This window comes from Apodemus sylvaticus, chromosome 15 (assembly GCF_947179515.1).
Source record: "Apodemus sylvaticus chromosome 15, mApoSyl1.1, whole genome shotgun sequence".
NCBI classification, from domain to species: Eukaryota; Metazoa; Chordata; class Mammalia; order Rodentia; family Muridae; genus Apodemus; species Apodemus sylvaticus.
The window spans coordinates 50,261,241-50,287,339 of NC_067486.1; the positions used below are offsets into that span (position 1 = coordinate 50,261,241).

At 39.7% G+C, this 26,099-nt stretch overlaps 1 protein-coding gene and 1 long non-coding RNA gene across 2 annotated transcripts in view; one reads left to right on the forward strand and one right to left on the reverse strand.

The window, feature by feature from the left end:
- Positions 1 to 1,153: 1,153 nt before the first annotated feature.
- On the forward strand, positions 1,154 to 21,528 carry LOC127665741 (uncharacterized). Its single transcript, XR_007973493.1, has 3 exons — positions 1,154 to 1,477; positions 15,306 to 15,381; positions 19,174 to 21,528. It is a non-coding gene; the product is annotated as an uncharacterized LOC127665741 (long non-coding RNA).
- The window catches only part of Ift57 (intraflagellar transport 57), a 55,179-nt gene continuing 39,665 nt past the window's right edge, over positions 10,586 to 26,099 (reverse strand). Inside the window, exons 7-11 of the mRNA XM_052158265.1 lie at positions 16,151 to 16,222; positions 15,213 to 15,344; positions 13,670 to 13,732; positions 12,030 to 12,096; positions 10,586 to 10,966 (exon numbers count right to left, since the gene is read on the reverse strand). Coding sequence (XP_052014225.1) covers positions 10,788 to 10,966; positions 12,030 to 12,096; positions 13,670 to 13,732; positions 15,213 to 15,344; positions 16,151 to 16,222 — 513 coding nt within the window. The 3' untranslated portion in view covers positions 10,586 to 10,787. The remainder of the gene's footprint in view (positions 10,967 to 12,029; positions 12,097 to 13,669; positions 13,733 to 15,212; positions 15,345 to 16,150; positions 16,223 to 26,099) is intronic.

Genomic DNA, 26,099 nt, shown 5'->3' on the forward strand with positions numbered 1-26,099 from the left:
TCCTTATTTAAATTTATGGCTATGGAAAAGTGGCCATTCCCATTTTCAGCACAGTTGGGTCGGGCCATTTCCTGTTATCAATAGGAAGCTGCTGTACAATTAAATGGATCAATGATGCAGTGAGCTAAATTAGTTTTTTTATAGTCAAATAATTGGACTAGCTGTGAATTCTACATTATTTCAGTTGTACGAGCATGATCTTTGAATCTACCGTGTAGCAAGATGCCTGGACTGCTTTAGCCTATTGATTTGAGAAGCAGTAAAAGGTGATAGTTAGGAAGGGCCATGGAGTAGTATCAATAAAATGGTTCAGTGGATATACATCTGACACACAGAGTAGCTTTATGTAGACTTAATGAAATTTTTAAAAGAATAATTTACAAATCTGGCCTAATTCAACTAGCACTATAATAATAATGTGCCTTAAATGTGTACCTTAAAATACTGTTGGGTACCTCCTGATTTAAGTCTGGTTTGTAGAATAAACTGCTGTTGTCAGTGGTGTGTGAGTAAACTGGCAGTTTGTCTAAAGGTCTGACGTGTAGTGATTTTCTATTCCTGTGGTGTAAACACTCACAATGGGCTGGTGGGAAACTATCAACAGTTACCCTGCTCTCAAAGGTTCTGAATATCCAACAACCGGCTTCAGAGATGGTAGAGCTGACTCTCTCTCTAAGTCTACTGCAAGGGAATGCACAAGCCACCAGGAGATTCACCACCATGCACTTGTAGCACCAGGAGGCTTTAGAATATCCCAGCACTACCAGTGACTGTGTGAGTGCTTTGTACTTTTACTAAATGTTGGGACTCATGGGGAGCATCCCCTGTAGAAGATTTTACAGAAGGTAAAAGAAAAGTGACTGGACGGGAGGGAAAACATGACTCTATCACCTTGCAGGAGAAAACCCAAGATGAACGATGACTTAAAAGCCACACAGCATGTTCTCAGCCGAGAAATTGTGACTCAAGAAGAGATAAGTCTGACCTTGGGCTGTAATGTTTGAGACAGAGTGTTTCCAAATAGTTTGCAGTTTCCTAGAACTCTTGAGGTTTTCACGCTTAAATAATGAAACTCCTCAAAAAAAAAAAAAAAAAAAAAAAAAGAAAAGAAAAAGAAAAAAGAAAGAAAAAGAAAGAAAAGAAAGGAAACCCTAAATGAAGGGGTTCTGAGGCTCTCCAGTAGGGGAGCACAAGGAATGCTTAGACAGGAGGAGGGCCAGGGGATTCTCACCCTCTCTGATGCTCTACCTGCTGCACTTCACTGTGTGGGTAACAGAAGTAGAGTCTGGATAACTAACAATAGAAGCTTCTTTGGCTCTTGGCCGCTGACAGAGAAGTCCAAGAACATTCATTGTTCTGAGCAGGGCCTTTAAGTGGAGGCACAGCGTGTCAGAAGGGCAAGGGGACATGTGCAAGATGGAAGAAACTGGCTGTTGGTTGGTGTGGACAACTCCTCGTATTTGGTGCCAGAAATACTGTGAGTGTATTCTTACTGACAAACTTGGAACTGGGATCTGGTTGGCCGGGCTTCTGAGCCAGGCCTCTTCCGCACACTAGCTTTGGAAAGGTCACCCAGGGGCATGGGTGGAAACAGAATGCATGGTCTTGATAAGGGTGTGGGGGACACTCGGTGAGTGGGAGGGGCTGTGGACCTGAAGTTCTTCCAGGGAGGCCGAACTGGGAGAACTTCTTCACAACAGTAAGGATGGTAACAAACTTTTCTTTTTTTTTTTTTTCTTTTTTTTTTTATTCGATATAATTTATTTACATTTCAAATGATTTCCCCTTTTCTAGCCCCCCCCCCACTCCCCGAAAGTCCCATAAGCCCCCTTCTCTTCCCCTGTCCTCCCTCCCACCCCTTCACAGTTCCCCGTTCTGGTTTTGCCAAATACTGTTTCACTGAGTCTTTCCAGAACCAGGGACCACTCCTGCTTTCTTCTTGTATCTCATTCGATGTGTGGATTATGTTTTGGGTATTCCAGTTTTCTAGGTTAATAACCACTTATTAGTGAGTGCATACCATGATTCACCTTTTGAGTCTGGGTTACCTCACTTAGTATGATGTTCTCTAGCTCCATCCATTTGCCTAAGAATTTCATGAATTCATTGTTTCTAATGGCTGAATAGTACTCCATTGTGTAGATATACCACATTTTTTGTATCCACTCTTCTGTTGAGGGATACCTGGGTTCTTTCCAGCATCTGGCAATTATAAATAGGGCTGCTATGAACATAGTAGAGCATGTATCCTTATTACATGGTGGGGAATCCTCTGGGTATATGCCCAGGAGTGGTATAGCAGGATCTTCTGGAAGTGAGGTGCCCAGTTTTCGGAGGAACCGCCAGACTGCTTTCCAGAGTGGTTGTACCAATTTGCAACCCCACCAGCAGTGGAGGAGTGTTCCTCTTTCTCCGCACCCTCTCCAACACCTGCTGTCTCCTGAATTTTTAATCTTAGCCATTCTGACTGGTGTAAGATGAAATCTTAGGGTTGTTTTGATTTGCATTTCCCTAATGACTAATGAAGTTGAGCATTTTTTAAGATGCTTCTCCGCCATCCGAGGTTCTTCAGGTGAGAATTCTTTGTTTAACTCTGTACCCCATTTTTTAATAGGGTTGTTCGGTTTTCTGGAGTCTAACTTCTTGCTCCTACAGCTGATAAACAACTTCAGCAAAGTGGCAGGTTATAAAATCAACTCAAGCAAATCAGTGGCCTTCCTATACTCAAAGGATAAGCAGGCTGAGAAAGAAATTAGGGAAATGACCCCCTTCACAATAGCCACAAACAGTATAAAGTATCTTGGGGTGACTCTTACCAAACATGCGAAAGATCTGTATGACAAGAACTTCAAGACTCTGAAGAAGGAAATGGAAGAAGACCTCAAAAAATGGGAAAACCTCCCATGCTCATGGATCGGTAGAATCAATATAGTTAAAATGGCCATTTTGCCTAAAGCACTATACAGATTCAATGCAATACCCATCAAAATCCCAACTCAATTCTTCACAGAGCTAGAAAGAGCAATTATCAAATTCATCTGGAACAACAAAAAACCCAGGATAGCTAAAACTATTCTCAGCAACAAAAGAAAATCTGGGGGAATCAGTATCCCTGACCTCAAGCAATACCACAGAGTAATAGTGTTAAAAACTGCATGGTATTGGTACAGTGACAGGCAGGAGGATCAATGGAACAGGATTGAAGATCCAGAAATGAACCCACACACCTATGGCCACTTGATCCTCGACAAAGAGGCTGAAAACATCCAATGGAAAAAAGATAGCCTTTTCAACAAATGGTGCTGGTTCAACTGGAGGTCAGCATGCAGAAGAATGCGAATTGATCCATCCTTGTCTCCTTGTACTAAGCTCAAATCCAAATGGATCAAGGACCTCCACTTAAAGCCAGACACTCTGAAGCTAATAGAAAAGAAACTGGGGAAGACCCTTGAGGACATCGGTACAGGGATAAAGTTTCTGAACAGAACACCAATAGCGTATGCTCTAAGAGCAAGAATTGACAAATGGGACCTCATAAGGTTACAGAGTTTCTGTAAGGCAAAGGACACCATCAAGAGGACAGATCGGCAACCAACAAATTGGGAAAAGATCTTCACCAATCCTACATCAGATAGAGGGTAACAAACTTTTCTAAAGGTGATGCTGATGGTTTTTTTTTTTTTTTCATTTCTCTTGAGCATTTTTTTACCATTGTGTATTAATTTATCTATGATACTTATCAGGTGGGGTGAATATTAAGGCATTCCATAGGCTATATTAGAAGAAAAATGAGTTTAGTTTTCTTGAAAAGTCTCTTTACTCTGAAATGTTTTGCTTACTTGTACCTGGGGAGGGAATCTTTAGATGGGTTGTTCTATAGATAACTGAATATCAACATTAGCTTTTTAAAATACCTGATAACCCTTCCACAATTAAAAAAATAATAAAACAAAATATTCTTATCTATGAGGTAAAACTTGAGAAGGGGTCTACCAAGTGGTGCTTAGGCATTTTAAAAATATATTTATTAATCTTTTAAGAATTTCATGCAACACATTTTTATCATAATCACTCCTCCTACCCCAACTCCCTTTAGATCCAGCCTCCTTACCCAATTTCTTTTCTTTTTAAATCTCCTGAGCCTGATTTGTGTTGCCCAAACACGTTTTGGTGTATGGCCATCTCCTGGAACATGGTAGACCGATGTTTTTCAAGGGGGTCATGTCTTTGAAGAAAACTAGCTCTCTCCCTCTGTCTTAGTTACTTTTCTATTTCTGTGATGAGACTCCACAGCCAAGACAACTTCCAGAAGAGTTTACTGGGTCTTACAGTTCAGAGGGTGAGCAGACCTTCATGGCAGGGAGCAGGGCAGCCGGAGGCAGCCATGAGCGAGCAGCTGGGAACTTACAACCAACACTAGACCGCGAGAGCCAACTGAAGCAGTATGGGCCTTTAAAACCTCGATGCTCACCACCACTAACAACCTACCTGCAACAAGATTACACCTTCTAATCCTTCCCAAATGTCTAACCAAGCAGTCAAAAGCATGAGCCTAAGGAGGCCATTGTCATGCACACCAACAATTCCTTCCCAGCCACTCTCAATTGCCAGTAGCCCCTTAGCTAGGGATGGGGGCACACAGGTCTACTTGATTAAGCTGTCCACTTGATTTTGATGCCTAGGCCATGGGGAGTTTCCAGACTGTTAGCACAGAGAATACTTTGCAGAACAGTAGAGAAGCAGCCATGAGGTACCTTCTGAGTCATACAAAAGGGACCATGCACAGGACCTTGAAGCCATCAAGAGCTCAGAGCAACAATTTGGGCAGATGGTGGCTGAAGGAGGCATTCTGATGGCCAGTTGGTAGAGTCCTACTTAGGGCAAGGATAGATACTAAAGGGGACACTCTGGGCCTGAAACAAGGTGCTAGGAGCAGATCTGCAAATCAGATTAGAATTTTGATCCTGGATTAAAATTATACAATTACAGACCTCTAATGCTTGAGACATCACTTAGATTCTGTTCATATGACGGGGTCACTGCTTTCCTCTCTTGCATCTTAAATTCTATCAAACCGCCTATAAAAATGTGAATTCAAATCATTCCTATTTATTTAAGAGAGTAAATTTCTAATTTAAAAATATAATAAGCAGTTTAAACTTTGTGGTTGTTAGACACATTAAGTTGAAAAAAAAAAAAGAAGTTATAATCACTGTAATTTGACCACAAACAGGGTCACACACGTTCTACCTTCTAAAATTCTATCGTAATTTTGTTTTAAATATATAAAAAACTATTAAATGGGGTTATTGCTAGGGCTCACCAGATGGCCCTCTGTGTGACAACCTTGCCTTTTACCACTGAACTACACTCGTAGTCCTCTCAAGACCATTCTTATTTGTACAGAAATTTTAAGAACAGCGTCTGGCCTTGTAATTTTAGGATGGCCAGTGAATATCCTACATCTTCATAGTGTATTACGCTTAGGGAGCACAGAGTGTCTGCTAATCATCTGTGCTGGGAGCTCTGGGCCAAATCCACAGCCGTCTCATCTTCTCACACAGGCTCTTGGGACCCATGAAGGGATGGAGCATAGAACCAGATTACATACGGTTATCATGCCTATTTGCATTGGGGTGTTTGTTCTCTGTTAACCCTTACAAAAGAGGTCCTGATACTCTTAAAAAACAAACAACAACAGTAAAAACCTAAGCACTGCTCACAAATTTAAGGAAAAAGGAAATAAGGAAAAAGAAAACTTGTTTGGAATGATTAATATTTGTTCAATTTGATTGGTGAATACAATTTTAACTTTGTTTTATCAGTGAACTACAGAATCTCAATGGAAGGTCATATTGTTCTAATAAATGAATTGTATATTTGATTGGGGGAGAGGCTGCCCAGTCTCTGTACAAACTATTACTTTAGATTTACAGAAAAGCTGAAACAGTTCAACAGATTTCTTCATATCCTTTACCCTGATTCTCAAGATGTTAACAATTTATCATAATTTCCATTGTTTTTTAGTGAAAGCTTTTAATGACTAGTTAACAATCTTATGTCACGGTGATTCCTTTAAATTTAGTATAATCTTAGGCACCTGCTGGGAAGAGACTTGAGAAATAGCATCCAAAAACCATTCAGGAAAGAAGCATATTTACTGTTAGGTTTTTAAATTAACATGTTAGCTGTACATATTAATGGAGCAAGTTGTATGTGTGCTAGAATCCAATCAAGTAATCAGGATTGAACTATTACATCACGATTTATCACTTTCACCTTTCTATATACAAGCTTACACACACACACACACACACACACACACACACACACACACACACACACCCCACACAACCACACACCACACCACACATACACACACTCACACACACACACACACACACACACACCCCACACAACCACACACCACACCACACACACACTCACACACACACACACACACACACACACACACACACACACACACACACACACACTCATTCCTTGAACCATTTACACTGCTGGCATCATGATGGCCCTTTATGGCTAAATCACTATGTGTACTATTTTACATAAATTCTTTTCAATTACCACAGCTCAAACCCAACTTAAGAAATTAAGATGAAGTTTTCTAATGTATAGACCTTACTCTGCTTTTTCCTTTTCTGCTAAAATGTACTTTATAGCAATAGTCTGCAGGTTCTTACTGATCCAATCTAGAGCAGTGTTGTCTTCCAATGCCATGGTTCTGCTGGCCCTTGTAGTCAGGGACAATTCCTGGTGGTTGTGCCTCATCCCATCACTTTTGACGCACACAGGCTGTTTGTACATGTCTCTCAACTTGAACTTGGTCATTTTGATATTAGATTCAGGCTGTGCATCTCCAGTAGGACCAACAACTGTGTGCCCTCTTCAGGTGGTAAATGGTAGTTGCCCAAGACTGGTGCTGTTAACTTTGATGAACTTAGTGTAAGCTGTGTACCAGATTTTCCAGTGTATGGTGACAGTTTTCTCTTTGTGCATTACCTTTCCTACAATGAAACCATGCAGTCACCCCACTTCTCATTGAGCTTCAGCCTAGTCGTTTTAGCATTCGCTGACATTCTCACTCCAATCAGCCAGCCTGGCAGCTGCCAGCTGCTGTGTTTCTAAAGGCAGCACCCATGTCCCACATCAGACACCTTCTTGTAAGGAGGTCATTCTCATCTCTTCTATCCACTCACCTGGGCTTATCTAGATGGGCCTGTGCTTATTCTGCAGTAACAATTCATTACAATGATGCTCAACTTGTCTACCTGGCTGTTCACTGGATATTTTCCCAACATTCTTGGAGTACTTTATGGCAGAGTCAGACATTTTTGGCACATATATGCTTTCCTTCCCAGTTTAGGAATCAGTTCTCTAAAAGGAATGCTTTGGTTTCATTTTTCTTTTAATTCTAAGTAGATAATTTAGATATCAAGGCATTACATTAGATATCAAGGCATTGTTTGAATTCTAGGCATTGCATAGACTTATATCTGGGTAATCCCTGCCTCTAGACTTGTATCCAACTAAAAGATTATTTTCATTACTAATTTGTAACTATAATTTTGCTATTGTTATGGATTGTAAATATCTGTTGTTTTTCCAATGGTCTTAGAAACCCTCAAATGGGGCCATGACTCACAGGTTGGGAACCGCTGCTCTAGACCCTTGCAGAGCATATAATTAGGAAATGGGAAGGGAAATGGTTCTGTAGGTAAGTGGCTTGCTGTGCAAGTAGGAAGGTCCCCAGAACCCAAAACAAAGCCTGTTGAGGCCAAATGTGCTTGTGAACCCAGCACTGGGAGATAGAGGAGGAGACGGGAAGATCCCTGGAGCTCACTGGCTGATCAAGCTATTGGTGACATCCATGTTCAGCAAGAAACCCTACCTCAAAAAAGATATAATGTTGACCTCTGACACCCACAGCTCTGACAGAGCCTAGGCAAAGGAGTTCCCAGACCAATGGCTATGTTTCACACTTTCTATTACGCTCTTCCACTGAGCACAATGGCAGAGGTTCATATTCCCTGTCCTCCCACTGTGGATTATTCCCCTTTATGAATTAAACAGTCTGATTTGCCATTGTAAGGACTGTCATTGTCTTGGGTGGTAGTTTATGATAGACATCAATTTTTCTATTATCTATACTTATTGAGAGTTTTAGTGAATACAAACATGGTGTGTGTGTGTGTGTGTGTGTGTGTGTAAGTGTATTGTATGTCTAGAAAGTTAGGGCTAAGAAAGAGAACAATTTAGGGGAGAAAGGTATTAGGATTAAAAATTGTATTTCAATATCTTGTTCCTAACCATAAAAATAAACATATGCATTTTAAGTCAAAATTTATTAGTGCTTAAAAAATTTAAAGTGCTTTTTACTTCTTAAAACTAATGATATCTGTCTGTCTGTCTATTGTGCATGTGTCTATGTGTGCACACTTGTGTCTAGGTGTACACACAAGTGGCCAAACTTCTAGACCTGGGGATAAAACTCCAGTTATCAGGCTTAATAACAAAAACCTTCACCCACTAAGCCATCCTGCAGGTCCATGAATTTGAACTTCAGTATCTCCTTCTTCACTCTGAGTGCTATACTATAGGTGTGCATCACCACCTGGTTTATACAGTGCTAAGGATCAAATCCAGGGCTACCTGCCTGTTAGACAAGAACTCTGTTAACTGAGCCAGACTCCCCAGCCCAGGAAAGCTACTCTTCAATAATACTTATTTGGCTGACTTAGAAATCACAGTCTAAAAGGAGCTACAACAATCCAGTAGAAAAAAAGATAGCCTTTTCAACAATTGGTGCTGGTTCAACATGGTCAGCATGCAGAAAAATGCAAATTGATTCATTCTTATCTCTTTGTACTAAGCTCAACTCCAAATGGATCAAGGATCTCCACATAAAACTAGATATACTGAAACTAATAGAAAAGAAACTGGGGAAGACCCTTGAGGACATGGGCACAGGGGAAAATTTCCTGAACAAAACACCAATAGCTTATGCTCTAAGATCAAGAATTGACAAATGGGACCTCATAAAATTACTGAGTTTCTGTAAGGTAAAGGACATTGTCAAAGGAACAAAACAAATTGGGAAAAGATCTTTACCAACCGTATATCCGACAGAGGGCTTATATCGAAGATATACAAAGAACTCAAGAAGGTAGACTCCAAAGAGCCAAATAACCCCATTAAAAAATGGAGTACAGAGCTAAACAAAGAATTTTCACCTGAGGAATATCGAATGGCTGAGAAGCACCTAAAGAAATGTTCAACATCCTTAGTCATCAGGGAAATGCAAATCAAAACAACCCTGAGATTTTACCTCACACCAGTCAGAATGGCTAAGATCAAAAACTCAGGAGAAAACATGTACTGGAGAGGATATAGAGAAAGAGGAACACTCCTCCACTGCTGGTGGGGTTGCAAGCTGGTACAACCACTCTGGAAATCAGTCTGGAGGTTCCTCAGAAAACTGGGCAGGATACTACTGGAGGACCCCACTATACCACTCCTGGGCATATACCCAGAGGATTCCCCAGCTTGCAATAAATAGCAGCCCCATTTATAACAGCCAGAAGCTGGAAAGAACCCAGATGTCCCTCAACTGAGGAATGGATACAGAAAATGTGGTATATATACACAATGGAGCACTATTCAGCCATTAAAAACAACGAATTCATGAAATTCTTAGACAAATGGATGGAACTGGAGAACATCCTCCTAAGTGAGGTAACCCAATCACAAAAGAACACTCATGCTATGCACTCACTGATATTTGGATATTAGCCTAGAAGCTTGGAATACCCAAGACACAATTCACATATTAAATAAAGCCCAAGAAGGAAGGAAGGAGAGGGCCCTTGTCCTGGAAAGGCCCAGTGCAGCAGTGTAGGGGAATACCAGGATAGGAAAGTGGGAAGGGGTCGATTGCGGAACAGGGGGAGAGAAGAGGGCTTATGGGACTTTCGGGGAAGGGGATCCAGGAAAGGGGAAATCATTTGAAATGTAAATCAGGAATATGTCAAATAATAAAAAAAAATCATAGTCTAGAAAAATTGCTGAGTAGAAAAGAGTGTCAGTACCAGAGGGTGGTCATGGGACTCATCATGGTGGCTTCTACAGAAGCGTGCTCAGCATCGCTGACTCCATAGAAAGGGTGGGATGCAGACACAGGCCCAGGCATCTCTGTCCTCATTTCAGCATCTGAGCCAAATACGGCCCAAAAGCTAGATCTCACCTGCTCACATGGACATGGAACTCTTACTTTACAGCTAAGGAGGTGATAACCATGTACCCGTAGAGATGAGGCAAGGGAAGTGTGGCTTGCTATGAAGAGCTCCAATACCTAGTCTCATCTCCTCTAATACATAAGTACCAGTCATCATTGTAGAACGGCACCAGCTCTGGGCATCATCAGAAGTACCAGTCCTCTGTTAGTAGTCCAGAGTGTCACAGGATACACGGTATATGGGTCACTTACACACAAGGAATAGTAATGAGCCACCACACCGCAGTGTGTCATTGGTAACGCCAGTGAAAGCTTCTCCGAACATGATAATTTTAAGTACTTTATTAAATACTATATTCATTGTAAAGGCTTTAGCTATCATAATCACCATGATATCAACACATGTGCAAAAATGCCCGCTTGATATGGTTGAAGAAGTATAAATTGTGTTTGGAAATCAATGGAACAATAAAAAAATCATTTGATATATAAAAAAAACCAATAATCAGAAGCAGGAAAGCCCACGTGTTTAATAGAAGCCGATGGCTGATTCTGGGGTGACAGCCGCATGCATGTCTCTGGTCATGTTACACTTCTCCTTGAGCTTTGACTGAAGCAGTGTGTGCTCGACCACCCCGATCCTAATGTCCATCTGGACAGTCTCCTGCTTCAGCTTGGTTAGACTCTGCTTAATCTTCACCAAAGGAGCTGGAGAAGAAAAACAGCACATAATGAAAATGTTCGTTTGGAGGATGGATCAGTTTGCCAGAGAATTGCCTGACATTTTCCTCAGTTTGTCTTAAGCCAGAAATAGGGTTAAACCACAGCCAATGACTTGCTGACATTCACACAGCTTTGCGGTGGTATTTTAAACACCTGAGAGTTTTAGCATGGGAACTGGTTCAATGTTTGATTCATTGAGGCTAAATTTTCTAACTTTTCTAGGAAAAGAGTGCTAATGGGTGTTTAAGGATGTGCTCAACACAGGTCTGTCCGCAGGAACAGAGACTAGAACAGCCAGAGAGGGAGGCAAGATGCATTCCAGATCCAAATAACGGACCCGATGAAACACTGCAAGAAAATCCCCAGCCGCCCTCGAGAGTCCCCGCCTGTGAGCAGAGCATGGGAACACTAGACAGTCTTTCTGAAATACAAGTCAGCGGTGAGGAACTCTGGCCTGTCAGACTCAACAGTCTGGAATGGAGGATAATCACTGAGAGAGGAAGTCTCTGTTTGAACCCAGCTCAGTCAGGGCTTCCTTCAAGGAAGGGAGAGACCCAAGTGCCATCACATCATTGGCCTGGTGTCATTTTGGGTATTAAGGGTTTTTTGCATATAAACGGTGAAAACAAAATAATATATTTTTAAATAGTTAGAGGAAAAATACATAAATATTTCTCACTCTATTCTTTTGAGTCATTAGTTTGAATTAATAAACCTAAATTAGAGTAAAAATTATTTTTTCTCAATTGATTTATAATGAACAGAATATTCTGATGACCAGGCATCATTTTTGTACCACTTATTTGTCTTAAAACAAGTAAAAATAGATTATTTGTTTATATATTAGCTGTGTGTGTGTGAGTGTGTAGACGTCAGATTTCTCAAGTTGGTTTTCTCCTTCTATCTTGGAATCTAAGACAGAACTGAAATCGTCAGGCTGAAGAAGCAAGCACCTCTACCTGCTGAGCCACACTGTCCCACAATGCCCCGGCCCACAATGCCCTGGCCCCGGCTCTGGAGCTCAGGCCCCAGGGGAAGGAGTACTCACTGCCGTCCGTCATGCTGCTGCCCTTCTCTTCCATTTCTTGTTTTACCTTTTCTAACTCTTCTGTAACCTTTCATTGAAAAAAACAAACAAACCCTATGAATGCTGAATTTTAATGAACCCTGAAGTGTTTTTGAATGCTGCATTGAAAAAAAAATCAATGCAGATACAAGGAAATAAAGCATTAAGAATATTGTGGACATAATTCAAATAAAAGATAACATATATGGATACACAAAGCTTTTCGGTTTTTAAGAACTGCTTATAAAACACCAGCAAATTGCTTTCACATTAACTTTCTCATGCTGCGATATTATAGAATGAAAATCAAGTTGTTTGCAGTATGAAGCCCTCAAACTGTGCAATTATCACTAGCATTTACCATGCCGCTCTCTAACTATTAGTTATTAGCAACGCAATGCTACCAGAACCCTGCTCTGGCTTTCTAGGGATCTTTCTTAATAGTATAGTTATTAGAAGACTGTCCTTTCCTGCCTAGGCCAGTAAGGAAATGTTTACACCATATGGCAAAAATCCTCTGTTGCACTCTCAAGTCCAGGAACCCTGAACTCTAAGAGGCGTAAGTGCTGACAAGAAGATTCGGGAAGAATCTGCACTTGACTTCAAGATTATACTGCTGCAGCCTCTCCTGGAGGAATTCTGCACCAGCAGTATAATCTCTAAAATGATACAGGACTATAATCTCTAAAATTTGAGAATGTGTTTACATAATCTAGGGCTATGCTGTAATTACTGTAACTTAGTAGGCTTTATTTCTATCATGCTGGTGAGTAAAACCTTCCCAGGGAATAAAGTGCTCATCAAGGCGAAGCAAATTAATTTCTTGCAGGCACCTGAAACCTCACAACTGGGGACACCCGCAGACTCCAGAGGGCTAAGTGGTCCCTGGACGCCCTTCAAATACTCATTTACCCCACATTAGTGAGCACTAGCCTTCCGAGGAATGCTTTATCTGCCTAGAAACACTATAGGGCTAGAGCCTAAATATTTCTAATGCTATATTGTAAAATAAATATTTCTGAAATAATCGTTATAAGAGAAACTTAATTTCTTACCAGCCAAACAATAAGGCTTGCAGAAATTGTGGGGCTTTGTAACTATAGATAGTCTTAGATCTTAGTCTCACCATGAAAAGTGAGAAGATATATCTTTTCTCTTCTGTAAGATCATGAAATCAAATGCAGTGACACTCACTTTAGAAGTTCCTGAATGAAGAGGTTGCAAGCTACCTCACTGTAGACAGGGCCACGCTGGATCACGCACACTATTAACAGCAATCACTGACAACGGCTTTATCTCTTGAAGATTCACATTACAATTGGCTACAGACTCCTCAGGTTGGTGCCTTACCAGCTCCTCTATTATTAATTACTATTTTAAATAGAGATTAGGAAGGTTATCAATGCACTGATAATAACAGCAAGTTTTATGATTAATTTAATCCAGCAACCTCAGGCATCTTAAAGAAACAAGAGAAGGATGATTGGTTCACTCGCTAGAGAACTTCTAAAGTCCCTGAGTGGACACTGGGAGGGGCACTCATGAAATCAGCACCCTCAGGCAGCATCCAGCTCTGTGGGTGGGGCTCAGCTGACAGGTGAGCCCAGAGTGCTGCTGTGTACCTCAGACAGGAGTCTGGTCCGTTCAGTCACTCCGCCATTGCCTTGTTGGTAGCGTTCCCTTGCCTGAAAGAAAACACTGGGTTTAAGGGCAAATCCTAACCAAGAAGATTATTTAAATATGACCTCGGTGTGTGTGCAGTTTCTGCACAGCATTTTATGACACTCTCTTATTTGTGAATATATTTATGAAAGTGACATTTAACTGTAGCTATTTCATGTCCTTATTAATAGGCGCCATGCATTTAAGTGAAGCACTATAAAATGATGAACTGCTGCGGCCTTCCCGTGGCAGCTGTGTAACTCGCATGGGCACCGTCCACAATAAAAACTGTCCTCCGCCCTCTCCAAACACTCTGGGAGGGTGACTCTCAGTCAATCTAATTTGTGTACTATGCAAAAGAAAATCAGTTCTAAAGCGGAAAAAAAAATCAATCAGAGTAGAGTCTGGAGCTCAGCAATTAATAAGGATTAATAAAGTGGATGACAGTGCAGCCAACTAGAATATGTTCTCGGAAACTAATCTGGTAATCAATTATTCAATATTAATAGATACACACACAGTGTTAGATACACACACAGTGGCTTGAACCAGAGGGCATTTTTAAAGTAGAAAATGTTCAAGGAATTCATGTATATATGAGGGAATAATGAATTCAGAGTGAATATAATAAAATGTGAAAATTATTTTCACCTTGGTCTTTCAGAACTTTTGAAAATATGAGTTATCTGAAACTTATTTTCATTTTATTTCTGCCAGTATTCTTTAAGAGTGTGACTCACTGACAGTTCCGTGCATGTATATAATGCATTGCCATATTTCCCCACACTGCCTTCTCCTGTCCCCCTCCTGCTGAACCTCCGTATTTGCATGTATTCTCTCTTAACATCAGGAAAAAAAGGGTTTTCCTCATACATTCCCAAGGGAAGTTACAGGATTCCAAAAGGCATTTTCAGAAGCCAGGGATATTATTTCTGATCAAAATTCTAAAATGTTAAAAGAATGAAAAATTGTTGTCATTGACTTAAATTGCTTGTCTCTGAATTCATCTGTTTTTGTCTTCCTTAGTATGAAGCTGTAAGCCACGGTTGGCGAGGGCTGCTTTCCCCCTGGCACATATAAATGCACATGATTCTTTCTTCTACTTCAACAGTGACTAAGAACAGACTTGGAAATGAGACACAGCATCCTGACACTCTCCTGCTGGTCTAAGTCATGATTGTCAACAACAAACCTGTATTTATCTAAATAAAATGAAGAAGCGTGTTTAGGGACTACTGGGGGATAATCACTTCTATCTCATAGAAATGGAGGTTTTCTTGCCCTCTCTTGGCTTCAAGTGGGCAGAGAATGCGTATACTTCTGCTGATGAACATTTTTAAACATTCTGTATTCTTTGATCATTTCGCACAGGGATCCATTTAGATTACAGCCACCTCAAGCTCTCCCCTCTCTCCATTTTACAATTCATAAACAAAATGTATTATGGCATTTTAGGGATTAGGATCATGAGGAGGAACACATCCCGCAAAGCATTCTCATTACCTCACTCAGCTGGGCTTGGGCCCCGCGATATTCCTGGACCAAGTGCTCCAGCTGGTTGTTGATGTACTTTTCCCGGCTGCCGATCTTTTCCAGAGTCCTGCTAATTTCATTATGGAGCTTGTCCAGAAACCCCTGGAGATCCGTGGGATTTTAGAAGATAAAAGAATAAGTAAGTTTGTCAAGACTGGGAAAATAAGTTAAATATTTTTCATAATGTGTGCAAAAGAAGACAGCTTGAAATTTCAACAACAAACAAACTTTATGATGAGAAACACTTTAGTTACACCATAACCTTTTCAAAAGTAGGAGGCTGAAGCCAGGGAACTAACTACGCCTGGGTTGCTTATGGAACCTCTCTTCAGAGGACATCAGCTTGGGAGTGTGAGTGACCTCTTGTTCCCATGCACACCTGAATGCCTAAGGTCTATGTCATTGCAATAAGTTGTATATAAACTTCAAACTCAAAGCAGCTAAGGAATAGTATGACTACCTGGAGCTGGTCTAGCCTGGGACCCAAGCTTTTCACTCAAGCTTGCTTCTTGATGGCATTCTCTAAAGATCCCACTTCCACCATGGCAACAAGGCTGGGGGAGCTGCCAATCCTGGTCATTGCCAGCTTGGGGTTCATACAATGCTGGCAATCAAGAGAAAGATTGATATGTATCTAAAACATCTATTAGCTGTATATGTGTAATGTGTGACAGCCATGTACATATTTAAAATACAAATGGATTGAAGGTGCACACTGCCACGCCTGACTATAGTTGCTTTACTTGGTGTAGCACTGGGACTATGAAGATATGGTATATATTCAATTAATCATATTCTCAAAGATAATCTGTTCTCCATTTATGCTCTGTTGCGACAGGCCCGAATAAGTAAATGTGTTTTTTTTTTTTTTTTTTTTTTTGCTTTTTTGGCTAAGGTCATTCACGTACCTTGGTCTCCTTTAGAGCAGATTCAATGCCACTTTTGTGCTGGTGCATTTGGTCAACATGGATCCTCCAGTCCTATTGTGTAAGCACAAATGGGAAGGAAGCACAAAATACCACATGTTTACCTTTTGCCTGTCTGTTGTGGAGGTGTGTCCTTTACCTTGATTACTTGGTAGCTGTCCTATTTTTGGTGGCAGAGTCCTATATATAGCTTGCAATCAGAATGTAAAGAGAGCATAGGGCCCTTTAGGATAAAAGCCCTGAGTAAATGTAAAGTATTTTATGTGTTCACAGAGTGATATTTGGTAATTTGAATACAAATTATTCTTGCTCTGTTGGTGGTTAATATTTATGACTACCCATCAAAATGAAAAAAATCTAATTATTAGCAAAAAAAAATACTTGCTTAAGCAGTAACGATTATGTTTGCCAGAAGCAACTCTCAACTTTATACTCAAATATCATGTATCAAAGATTAGTTTGTCCCTTGGAAATGAAAATAGGCTTTTATTCAGAAGTCTTCAGCAAGACTTCTGAATATCATTCTTAAAAAGGAAGTCTATACTGATTACTAGAGCCTACTGCTACTGGAATCATTTTAAATTGATGTCAACTGTATAATCCCCTCAAGATATCTTCAAATTATTTCAGCTTATATCATTATAAATCAAAGCATTAAATGACTTCAGTAATGTCCATCTTGAGAGGTAAACCGAGGATAGTGGTGGGACTTAGGCTCAGTCTCACTATCTGTTTGCATAAACTGACATGCCTGCTTCCTGTGGCTACACCATCTTCTGAAGAAAAAAATGTGAACAGTTCACTCTACTGATGTTTTTACTCTGAAACACACCCATGACAACAGGGTGTAAAAATGTCTTGAGTGTTTCAAACATACCAAATATCAAGTTATAATATATTTAAGCTGCAGAGAGCCTCAAGAAATATCTAATTTCACACCTAACTGCAAGCAGAGACCTGGCTACAGAAGAAGGCACCACTGAAGACATGCACTTAGCAGACTAAGTTCCTGACTGATGCCCACTGCCAGTTCAGGGGTAAGGGGAGAACAACTAGCCACCCGACACTAGTAAGAACGGCAAAAAACAGAACAGACAAGCACTACCCGTCCCTGGGTCTTGCTGTATCCTGAACATAGCATCTCAAGATATAAAGGCTGGAAGGGACCTTCAAGACTATCTCCTCACCATTAATAAATTATCCTTATAATACAATTAAGTAGCTCAGCATTTTGAGCATTAGAGGTTGAAAGGGTAATACAAACAGGAAAAACAGTGGGAACATATCAGTGTAGGTTGGCTCAAGTGCAAAGCACAAAATTATGGAGTGGGAGGTAGACAGGATTGATCATGGCGAAATAAAACCAAAGGAAGAGGAAGGTTAAATTGTGTCAGGGCTTTGTTCCTAACCCCTGAGTAGTATGGCTTCTATCATTTGGACAACGGTATGCTATTACAGGTTTTGGTTTGCATTTTCAAGTCAAGTCTGTGTTTTGAAAAAGTGATAGATTACTGGACTCACTAGAAGGATCGAGATTCTGAAGACTGGTTGGTGGGAGAGCAGTCAGAAGGCTGTGCAGTGGTCAAGCTCACATAGATTTGAATGGTAGAGAGGGGTACATCCGAATGACACTGCAGAGACATGCCTGGTAGGATGGTCTTACCAGGTGACTTGTGAGTGCAAGTGGTTGGTGGAGGTGGGAAGTGGAGGGACAGCCACTGAGGGCCTTCAATGGACAAAGGAATGGAATACCAAGTCATGCAACACATAACAACAACAGGACAGACTTCCAGAAAGCCAAAAATACCAAGGAATTTGGTGTTACACTTGTCAAATTTCTCTAAGTTCTTATAGGCAATTAAAATACAAAGCTAATCATGATTTAGAATTAGTTGCCAGAAAATTCAAAATATATATCTTATTAAAATCTTCATGGACATATTTCCTGATGAAAACTGATTTTTAAAAGAAGCAAACAAGCATTTAAAATATTCTCATTTTTTAATCAAACAGTTTAACTCTGGAAGATATTCCCACCCTAAACTAGAAACACACAGATTTATGCACATATTTTCTGTTAAACACCAGAAATTATATTGCTAATATTGCATCATTCATTCTACTATTAAAAACAATGCACATGGTATGAAGGTATTTTTATAAGTCTCAAAACCAAGAACCAAGAACTTCCAGGAGGGCAGGAAGCAGCTAAGGAGTCCGCAGACTGGAGGACTGGAGGTGCCAGGACAGGGGAGGGAAGATAAACGCAGAACACATAGGTATCCTGCTCAACACCAAGTCAGGAAAGAGGCTGGTTCTATTTTTGAGATTTAAAACTCTGTATTTTGCATTATAAACATTAGCATATATTAAATGTTAAGTTCTTGTCCTTTTAATGATTAGCAAACTTGTGTGCTTAATAGCATACTAAAATACAATCTCAAAAGACTAGATACTTAAAGTTAGCATTGTATATGTTGTGCTTTACATTAAAGCATGAATTTGAATATAGAACAATTTAAGTTTCATTTTTATCCTTTAAAATTTGCTAAGTTTCCCTAGAAAAATTTATCACATTAATAATCAGAAGAAGAAAAGAGAAAAAAAACTCATAGTTGTCCAAGAAGCTCCTGAACAGGTTTTAACATAGCTCTACTGGGATGTGACTCTGACTATAGCTAACATTTTGAAAACACGAATATAAAAGGGGGAGGCATACATTTGAGAACCGACAGCTGAGATGGTTGAAAGCTTTACAAAGGTTTTTGTGGTTAAGAATGGAGAAGCAATGGTTTTAATGATATGTAAGGACTTGAAGCCTACCTGCGTTCTAGTAATAAGTAACATTAAAAGGAGCTATTCAACGATGCTAGCATTCGAACATTGGTGGAGGATGCATTAAGTTACAGCCACTTTAATGTAATTTTACATATTTAAAACGCAAAGGTTTGGAGAGATAAGTAGACGCTGTCATCCCTTCTAATCCATTTCTCCCTTCCCTACAGAGCAGTGGTTCTCAACCTGCCTAATGCTGAGATGGCTTTAATATATATAGTTCCTCACCAGCAGCCGTTTGCACCAGGGAGCCAGGAAACTCCATAGCCTTCTGTGCATAGCCGCCAGGAGGGAGTGATCTCCCAGCAGGTTTTCACTTTTGAGCACAGAGGTGAGATCTCCACCTTCTCTTTGAAGGGGACCCAGCTAGAAGCATATAGGGCCTAAGATCAGTGAAGCAGCTGGGACAGAAGTCTTCCCTGCTGGGGAGCCAGGAAACTCCACAGTCTTCTGTGCATAGCCCACCAGGAGAGAGAGACAGAGATCTCCCAGCAGTGCTTTCACTTCTGAGCTCAGAGGAGTAAGGACACAGGCTTACAGGCCCACAGGAGGAACAAACTCCAGCCAGAGACAACAATACCAACTAGCACCAGAGATAACCAGATGGCGAAAGGCAAGCACAAGAACCTTACCAACAGAAACCAAGGACTCATGGCAACATCAGAACCCAGTTCTCCCACCACAGCAAGTCCTGGATACCCCAACACATGGGAAAAGCAAGAGTTGGATTTAAAATAGTATCTCATGATGCCTATAGAGGGCTTCAAGAAAGACTTAAATAATTCCCATAAAGAAATACAGGAGAACATCGGTCAACAAGTAAAAACCCTTAAAGAGGAAACACAAAAATCCCTTAAAGAAATACAGGAGATCATGGGTCAAAAGGCAGAAGCCCTTAAAGAAGAAACACAAAAATCCCTTAAAGAATTACAGGAAAACACAAACAATCAAGTGAAGGGACTGAACAAAAGCATCCAGGATCTAAAAGTAGAAGCAGAAACAATAAATAAATCACAAAGTGAGACATCTCTGGAGATAGAAAACCTTGGAAAGTATTCAGGAGTCATAGATGCAAGCATTAACAACAGAATACAAGAGATAGAAGAAAGAACCTCAGGTGCTTAAGATAGCACAGAAAACATTGACTCAACAGTCAAAGAAAATGCAAAATGCACAAAGCTCAAAACATCCAGGAACTCCAGGACACAATGAGAAGACCAAACCTAAGGATTATAGGTATAGACAAGAGCGAGGATTTACATCTTAAAGGCCCAGTAAATATCTTCAACAAAATTGTAGAAGAAAACTTCCCTAACCTAGAGAAAGAGATGCCCATGAACAAACAAGAAGACTTCAGAACTCCAAACAGACTGGATTAGAACAGAAACTCCTCCCGGTACATAATAATCAAAACACCAAATTCAATAAACAAAGAAAGAATATTAAAAGCAGTAAGGGAAAAAGAGCAAGTAACTTATAAAGGCAGACCTATCAGAATCACACCAGACTTTTCACCAGACGATGAAAGCTAGAAGATGCTGGGCAGACCTTATACAGACCCTAAGAGAACACAAATGCCAGCCCAGACTATTATACCCAGCAAAACTCTCAATCACCATAGATGGAGAAAACAAGATATTCCATGATAAAACCAAATTTACACAATGTCTGTCCACAAATCCAGCCCTACAAAGGATAATTGATGGAAAATGCCAACACAAGGAGGGAGATTACACCCTAGAAAAAGCAAGAAAGTAATCTTCCAACAAACCCAAAAGAAGATACCCACACAAATATAAAAATAACAGGAAGCAACAATCACTATTCCTTAATATCTCTCAACATCAATGGACTCAACTCCCCAATAAAAAGACATAGACTAACAAAATATTTCTCATGTAAATCTTCAATTTTATCAGAAAATGTTTGTAATTCCCCTTTTAATTAACTTAGTAATTTCTTTTATGTCTACCATTTTATCTGCATTATTTTCATGATAACCTTCAATTTTAATGTCTTTCTATATACTTTCTCCATTTTATCAGAAATGTTTCCAATGTAAATCTTTGATTTTATCACAAATGTTTCTAATTCCACCTTCAATTAATTTAGTTTTTACATCAACCATTTATGTAAAAATTTCCAAGAAATAGTAAATTTTAACGTGTTTGTCTTTTTATTTCTTGAATTTTACCAGAAATAATTTCCATGTAAAGCTTCAATGTTTTCTGAAAATGTTTATAATTCTATCTTCAATCAACTTAGAATTATCTTTATGCCTATCATTTTAATTTCCATGATAATCTTTAATTTTAACATGTTTGTCTATATATGTCTACAATTTTATCAGAAATATTTTCCATGTAAATCTTCAAGTTTATCAGAAAATGCTTATAATTCCATTTTTAATCAACTTAGGAATACTTTTATGCCTACCATTATTATATCTGTATAAAATTTTCCGTGATCATTTTCAATTCTAACATGTTTTTCTACATTTTCTCCAATTTTATCAGAAATATTTTCCATGTAAATCTTCAATTCTATCATAAAATGTTTCTTTAATTTTATCATAAAGTGTTTTTACTTCCCTTTTCAATAAATAAAAAAAATTAAAAAAAGAAGAAAACTACACTATTAAAAATCTCAAAAACAATACAATATAGTTCGTCATATTGTGGTGACCCCCAACTATAAGACAATTTCATTGCAACTGTAACAAATTATTATGCAGTATTTGATATATGCATAATATGATTTATGCGAGATATTTGATATACACCCTCTGTGAGGGTCATTACACCCTCCGTCCCCTCCCTGCCAGTGCCATGGGCCTTCATGAGACTTGCTGGCTGGTAACTGGGGAGATGCAGTTTCCTGGTCCACTGAGCTGGTCTAGGCTGCACGGCTCTTCTCAGTGGAATGGTGGACTGAAGTATAGAAGTTACGAGCAATCTCCATCAAAACAGGATCCATGTCCTATCCACCAAAGTAAGGAGGCTTGGGACTGAGAAGTATGGGCCTCACTAGAATTAAGCTGCCCCTGACCACACATCAGTTACCTGGCCTGTGGATGATGAGCTGTTTGTGTGAGACACTGTGCTCTGGAAGAGGTTTTGTTGTGGAGCAGATCATTACATATATACATTTTTTTGTTTTTGTTTTGAAACTGGGTTTTTCTGTGTAGCTCTGGCTGTCCTGGAACTCCCTCTGTACACCAGACTGGTCTCAAACTCAAAGGTCTCCCTGCCTTTGCCTCCTGAGTGCTGGGAGTAAAGGCATATGCTGCCAAACACCCAGCAACAAATAAACTTTATAGAGAAGGAAGCCATGTTAGTTTGGCCACAGGAACTTTGCAGTGTTCATTCAGTCTGGTAAATGAACTTCCACACCTATGGATTTTTGTACGTCATATAATGATTTTTTTCTATGTGACAAAACAGACTGCCAAGAGTGTATATAGTTAAACTAAGATCTGTTCTGTTACATAGTCACTGAGGGCTGTGTGTCTTTGAAGTCCACTGATCACCTATTCCTCATGCTCTGAAGCACATCCTTGGGTTCTTTTAAGCATTTATTCAGTGTCTGAAGATCCTGTCTCACCTATTTTCATAAGCATTCTCTCTCAACGGAATGGAATAGAGCACTGATCCAGCACATCGCTTCCTTAGGCGTGCTTTCTCTTTGCGGTGTTCGTGACTGAACCCTAGGCCTCGAGCATGCTGGGGACTTGACCATCTGTTTTTATTCTCAGGTCTTCGGGCTTGTTATTTTTCAAAATCCTCTCATACAAAATCTCCTAATTCTATCCTTAGTGAGAGGTAAACAGCAAAGGTATTCCCTCACTCTAAATTCCCTGGCACTCAATTGTATTCTGAATCGCCTTCTTTCAGGATGTGGACAATCTATAGCTGGCAATTCACAGTACAGCACACAATGAAAATGGATGTGATCCGGCTGCAGCTGTTAGGGGACTGTGGAGGCTAACAGTTCTCTGAGCTGCACCTCAGAACACCACCTGACTGGTCTCTTTTGCATATGTAGATTTAGTTAATTTCTTTTACTTTTTGTGGGGTTTGGGAGAAGCTTCCACCTCCATGACTAAAAGCTTTACTCTGAAACTATCAGGGAGAGGAGGCAAAGATTAGACCATGAGTTAGGGTGGACTGTATATCCATATTCATCAACATATAACTTGTAAAATGTCAGACTCTCCCTTCCATCTTAAATCCAGTCTGGGCTTCCTCCCTCATAGACAGGCACAGTGCTAAAAAACAAAACAAAACTCATTGCACAAAAGCCAAAGCCGGCTCCTTCTGTGTGCTGGAGTCTATTCTTCTAGGCGTATGAGAAACCCACGGCTCTACACAGAAGAACCAACATGCTCACAGGGTCCAGTGAAGTGCTTGCTTCTTCAAAGCAGGAACACAGCCCAAGGCGCTGCTCTATCTAGAATCACTACTTCCCAAGGACAACAATGGTTCCTCTGTTCCACCATCTGCCTTCCTTTCTCTTCTGTCCTCTCAGTCTCCGTCCCAGCCCCACTATGGATAATTACCAGTGAAATCTCAGTGCAACGCTGCTTTGCAGTTGCATTTTAATAAATATAAAAGTCTGTATTAGCTCTTATTTTAGACAGTTAATCTCATTTTCCCCATTAAGGCTTGGTTTCAATTCAGAATTTGTCTGGAAGTTTTCATAGTTACTGTAGTGTGTAAGGGAAGAAATCCTGTCCTACAACTCACAGGCTGAGGAACAAATTGAGGTTGTTTCATTTTCACAGTTTATTGTTAATTGAAAAGGAAACCAAATGTCCTTTTCTATCACAGACAGATTCCCTTTACAACAAGCAGTTGCTGTCATTTTCTTACCCTGTCTCCCAATTTCAATAAGAAAAACAGAGATCCTGAGGACTCCCTATTCAAACATGCACACCGAAGGAAATCATTTTCCTGTTGTTTTGCTAAAGTATAGACAGAGGGGAATCTTGTTGCTTCTAATCTGCTCTAGATGAACAACCCTGCAAGGACTATCTCTAAAACAAAAGTACAATTTTCCCAGATATTATGGGACTTTTCTACAAAAAAATAAGCTTCAATAGATACGTGTTTGTAAATATGCATATACATATATACATAGACATTTATGTATACATATAATACACTTATATAATACACTTATATACATGTATGTACCTATAATGTGTACACATGCATACATACATTATATATACATATAATGCAATGTACTCATATAAACATGTACATGATACATGCATATGCATATGTAATATAAAATACTGATATAATTCATAATACATGTATATACATACATACATACATTCATATATACATATATACATACTGTGGTGGTTTGAATGAAAATTGTCCTCATAGACCCCTAGGGAACAGCACTATTGGGAGGTGTGGCCTTGTTGGAGGAGGTGTGTCACTAGGAGGAGGTCTCAGAAACCTGGCTAGTGTGTCACTGTCACTTCTTACTGCCTGAGGATCCAGAACTCTCAGCTGCCTCTCTGGCACCAGGTCTGTCTGCACACTGCCATGCTCTCTGCCATGATGATAGTGGACTAAACCGCTGAAGTATAAACCAGTCCCAATTAAATGTTTTCCTTTATAAGAATTGCTGTGGGCATTTCTTCCTATCAATACAACTGGAACTAAGACACAGACATACATATGTAACACATAGGTATACACAGACATACTGGCTAGCCCAAAGTCTTTCTGCTTCTTTGCTTTAGGGTAGAATAGGATCGCAACAGTCACATAAATCCTATGCTTTTTTAAAATCTACAATGTTAACAAGCATAATATTTAATATATGCAACCATTATGCTAATAACTATTGGAATATCAGTATATATATTTTGCTTAGAGAGTCTACTAAGATGCAGAAATTAAGATTTAGTTATATTTAAGTAGAAATCCCAAGTCACACAGGTAAATATCCATTGTTAAGCACAAACCTATTCAGGAGTATCTAAACACAGAATTCCCAATAAGGACAAAAGGACCAGGGGTAAGGATGACTTTAATCTGATTTGTAGTAAAATTTGGATTTTCATAGCTTCTAACCTTTAGAGTCTAAATGTTTCAAGCCATATGGCTTGACTTCTAGGAGGCATTAGGAAGGGAAAGAAACTTCCTGGACCCTAGTGAGAGATATCTGGACTGCTGTGTGCAGGCTATGTCCTTCTTGAGAAGGACAGTCGGATCCTAACCTGTTCTGTTTCCCACACTCCTGCCATGAGGCAAGCTGTTTACCACACTTCGAGAACAAACTAAAATACAATATGCTCTCTTCTAACAGCCACAGGCTAACAGAAAGCTCCCGGGCAGTACCCGACAAGCCTTTCTCTATGCATGCTGGCTAGTGCGCTTCTGTTATTACAAGACAAGTTCACATAGCTCTTAATATCTGAAAATTTTCAAGAGCTTATCTATATGTTAAGTGCCATAAAAAATTAAAATGTTCACAGGATCAGCAAATACAATTAAAAACATTTTCATTAGGAAATATCCAGACTCGGATGGCTTGAGCAGTGAATATTCTCAAACATTTAATTAAATAGAAATAGCAATCTCGTACTAGCAAGTAGAAAGAAGGGGTGGAAAGGAGGGAGAGGGGTAAAGAGGGGAGGCGGAGGGAGGGAGAGAGGGGAGAGACAGCATCAATCCGTTTCATGAGGCCCATCCAGCATTACATTAAAACTTGACAAAGCCAACACCAACTAAACAACAAACCATGGATTAATGCCTTTTATACCTTTTAAAAAGAATTAAAAATATACTAAACAAAATATTAGCAAATCAAATGTAGTGATGAAAAAGATAAAAAAATAACTTATGTTTACTTTGAATTTATTTCAAAAATGCAAGGTTCATTTCACACTAAAGAATTAATACTTAAAAGAAGCATGACATCGGCAAGTTAGCTAATGAGGGGAGCTTGACATACTTTCCTCAACACAAAAGGACCAAAAACCAAAGTACTATTCTGCAAGCATGTCTGAGGACTCTCACCGACCTCCGGTAGGGATGTGGCAGAGATGCGGCCACCCATCTTATCTCCCCAG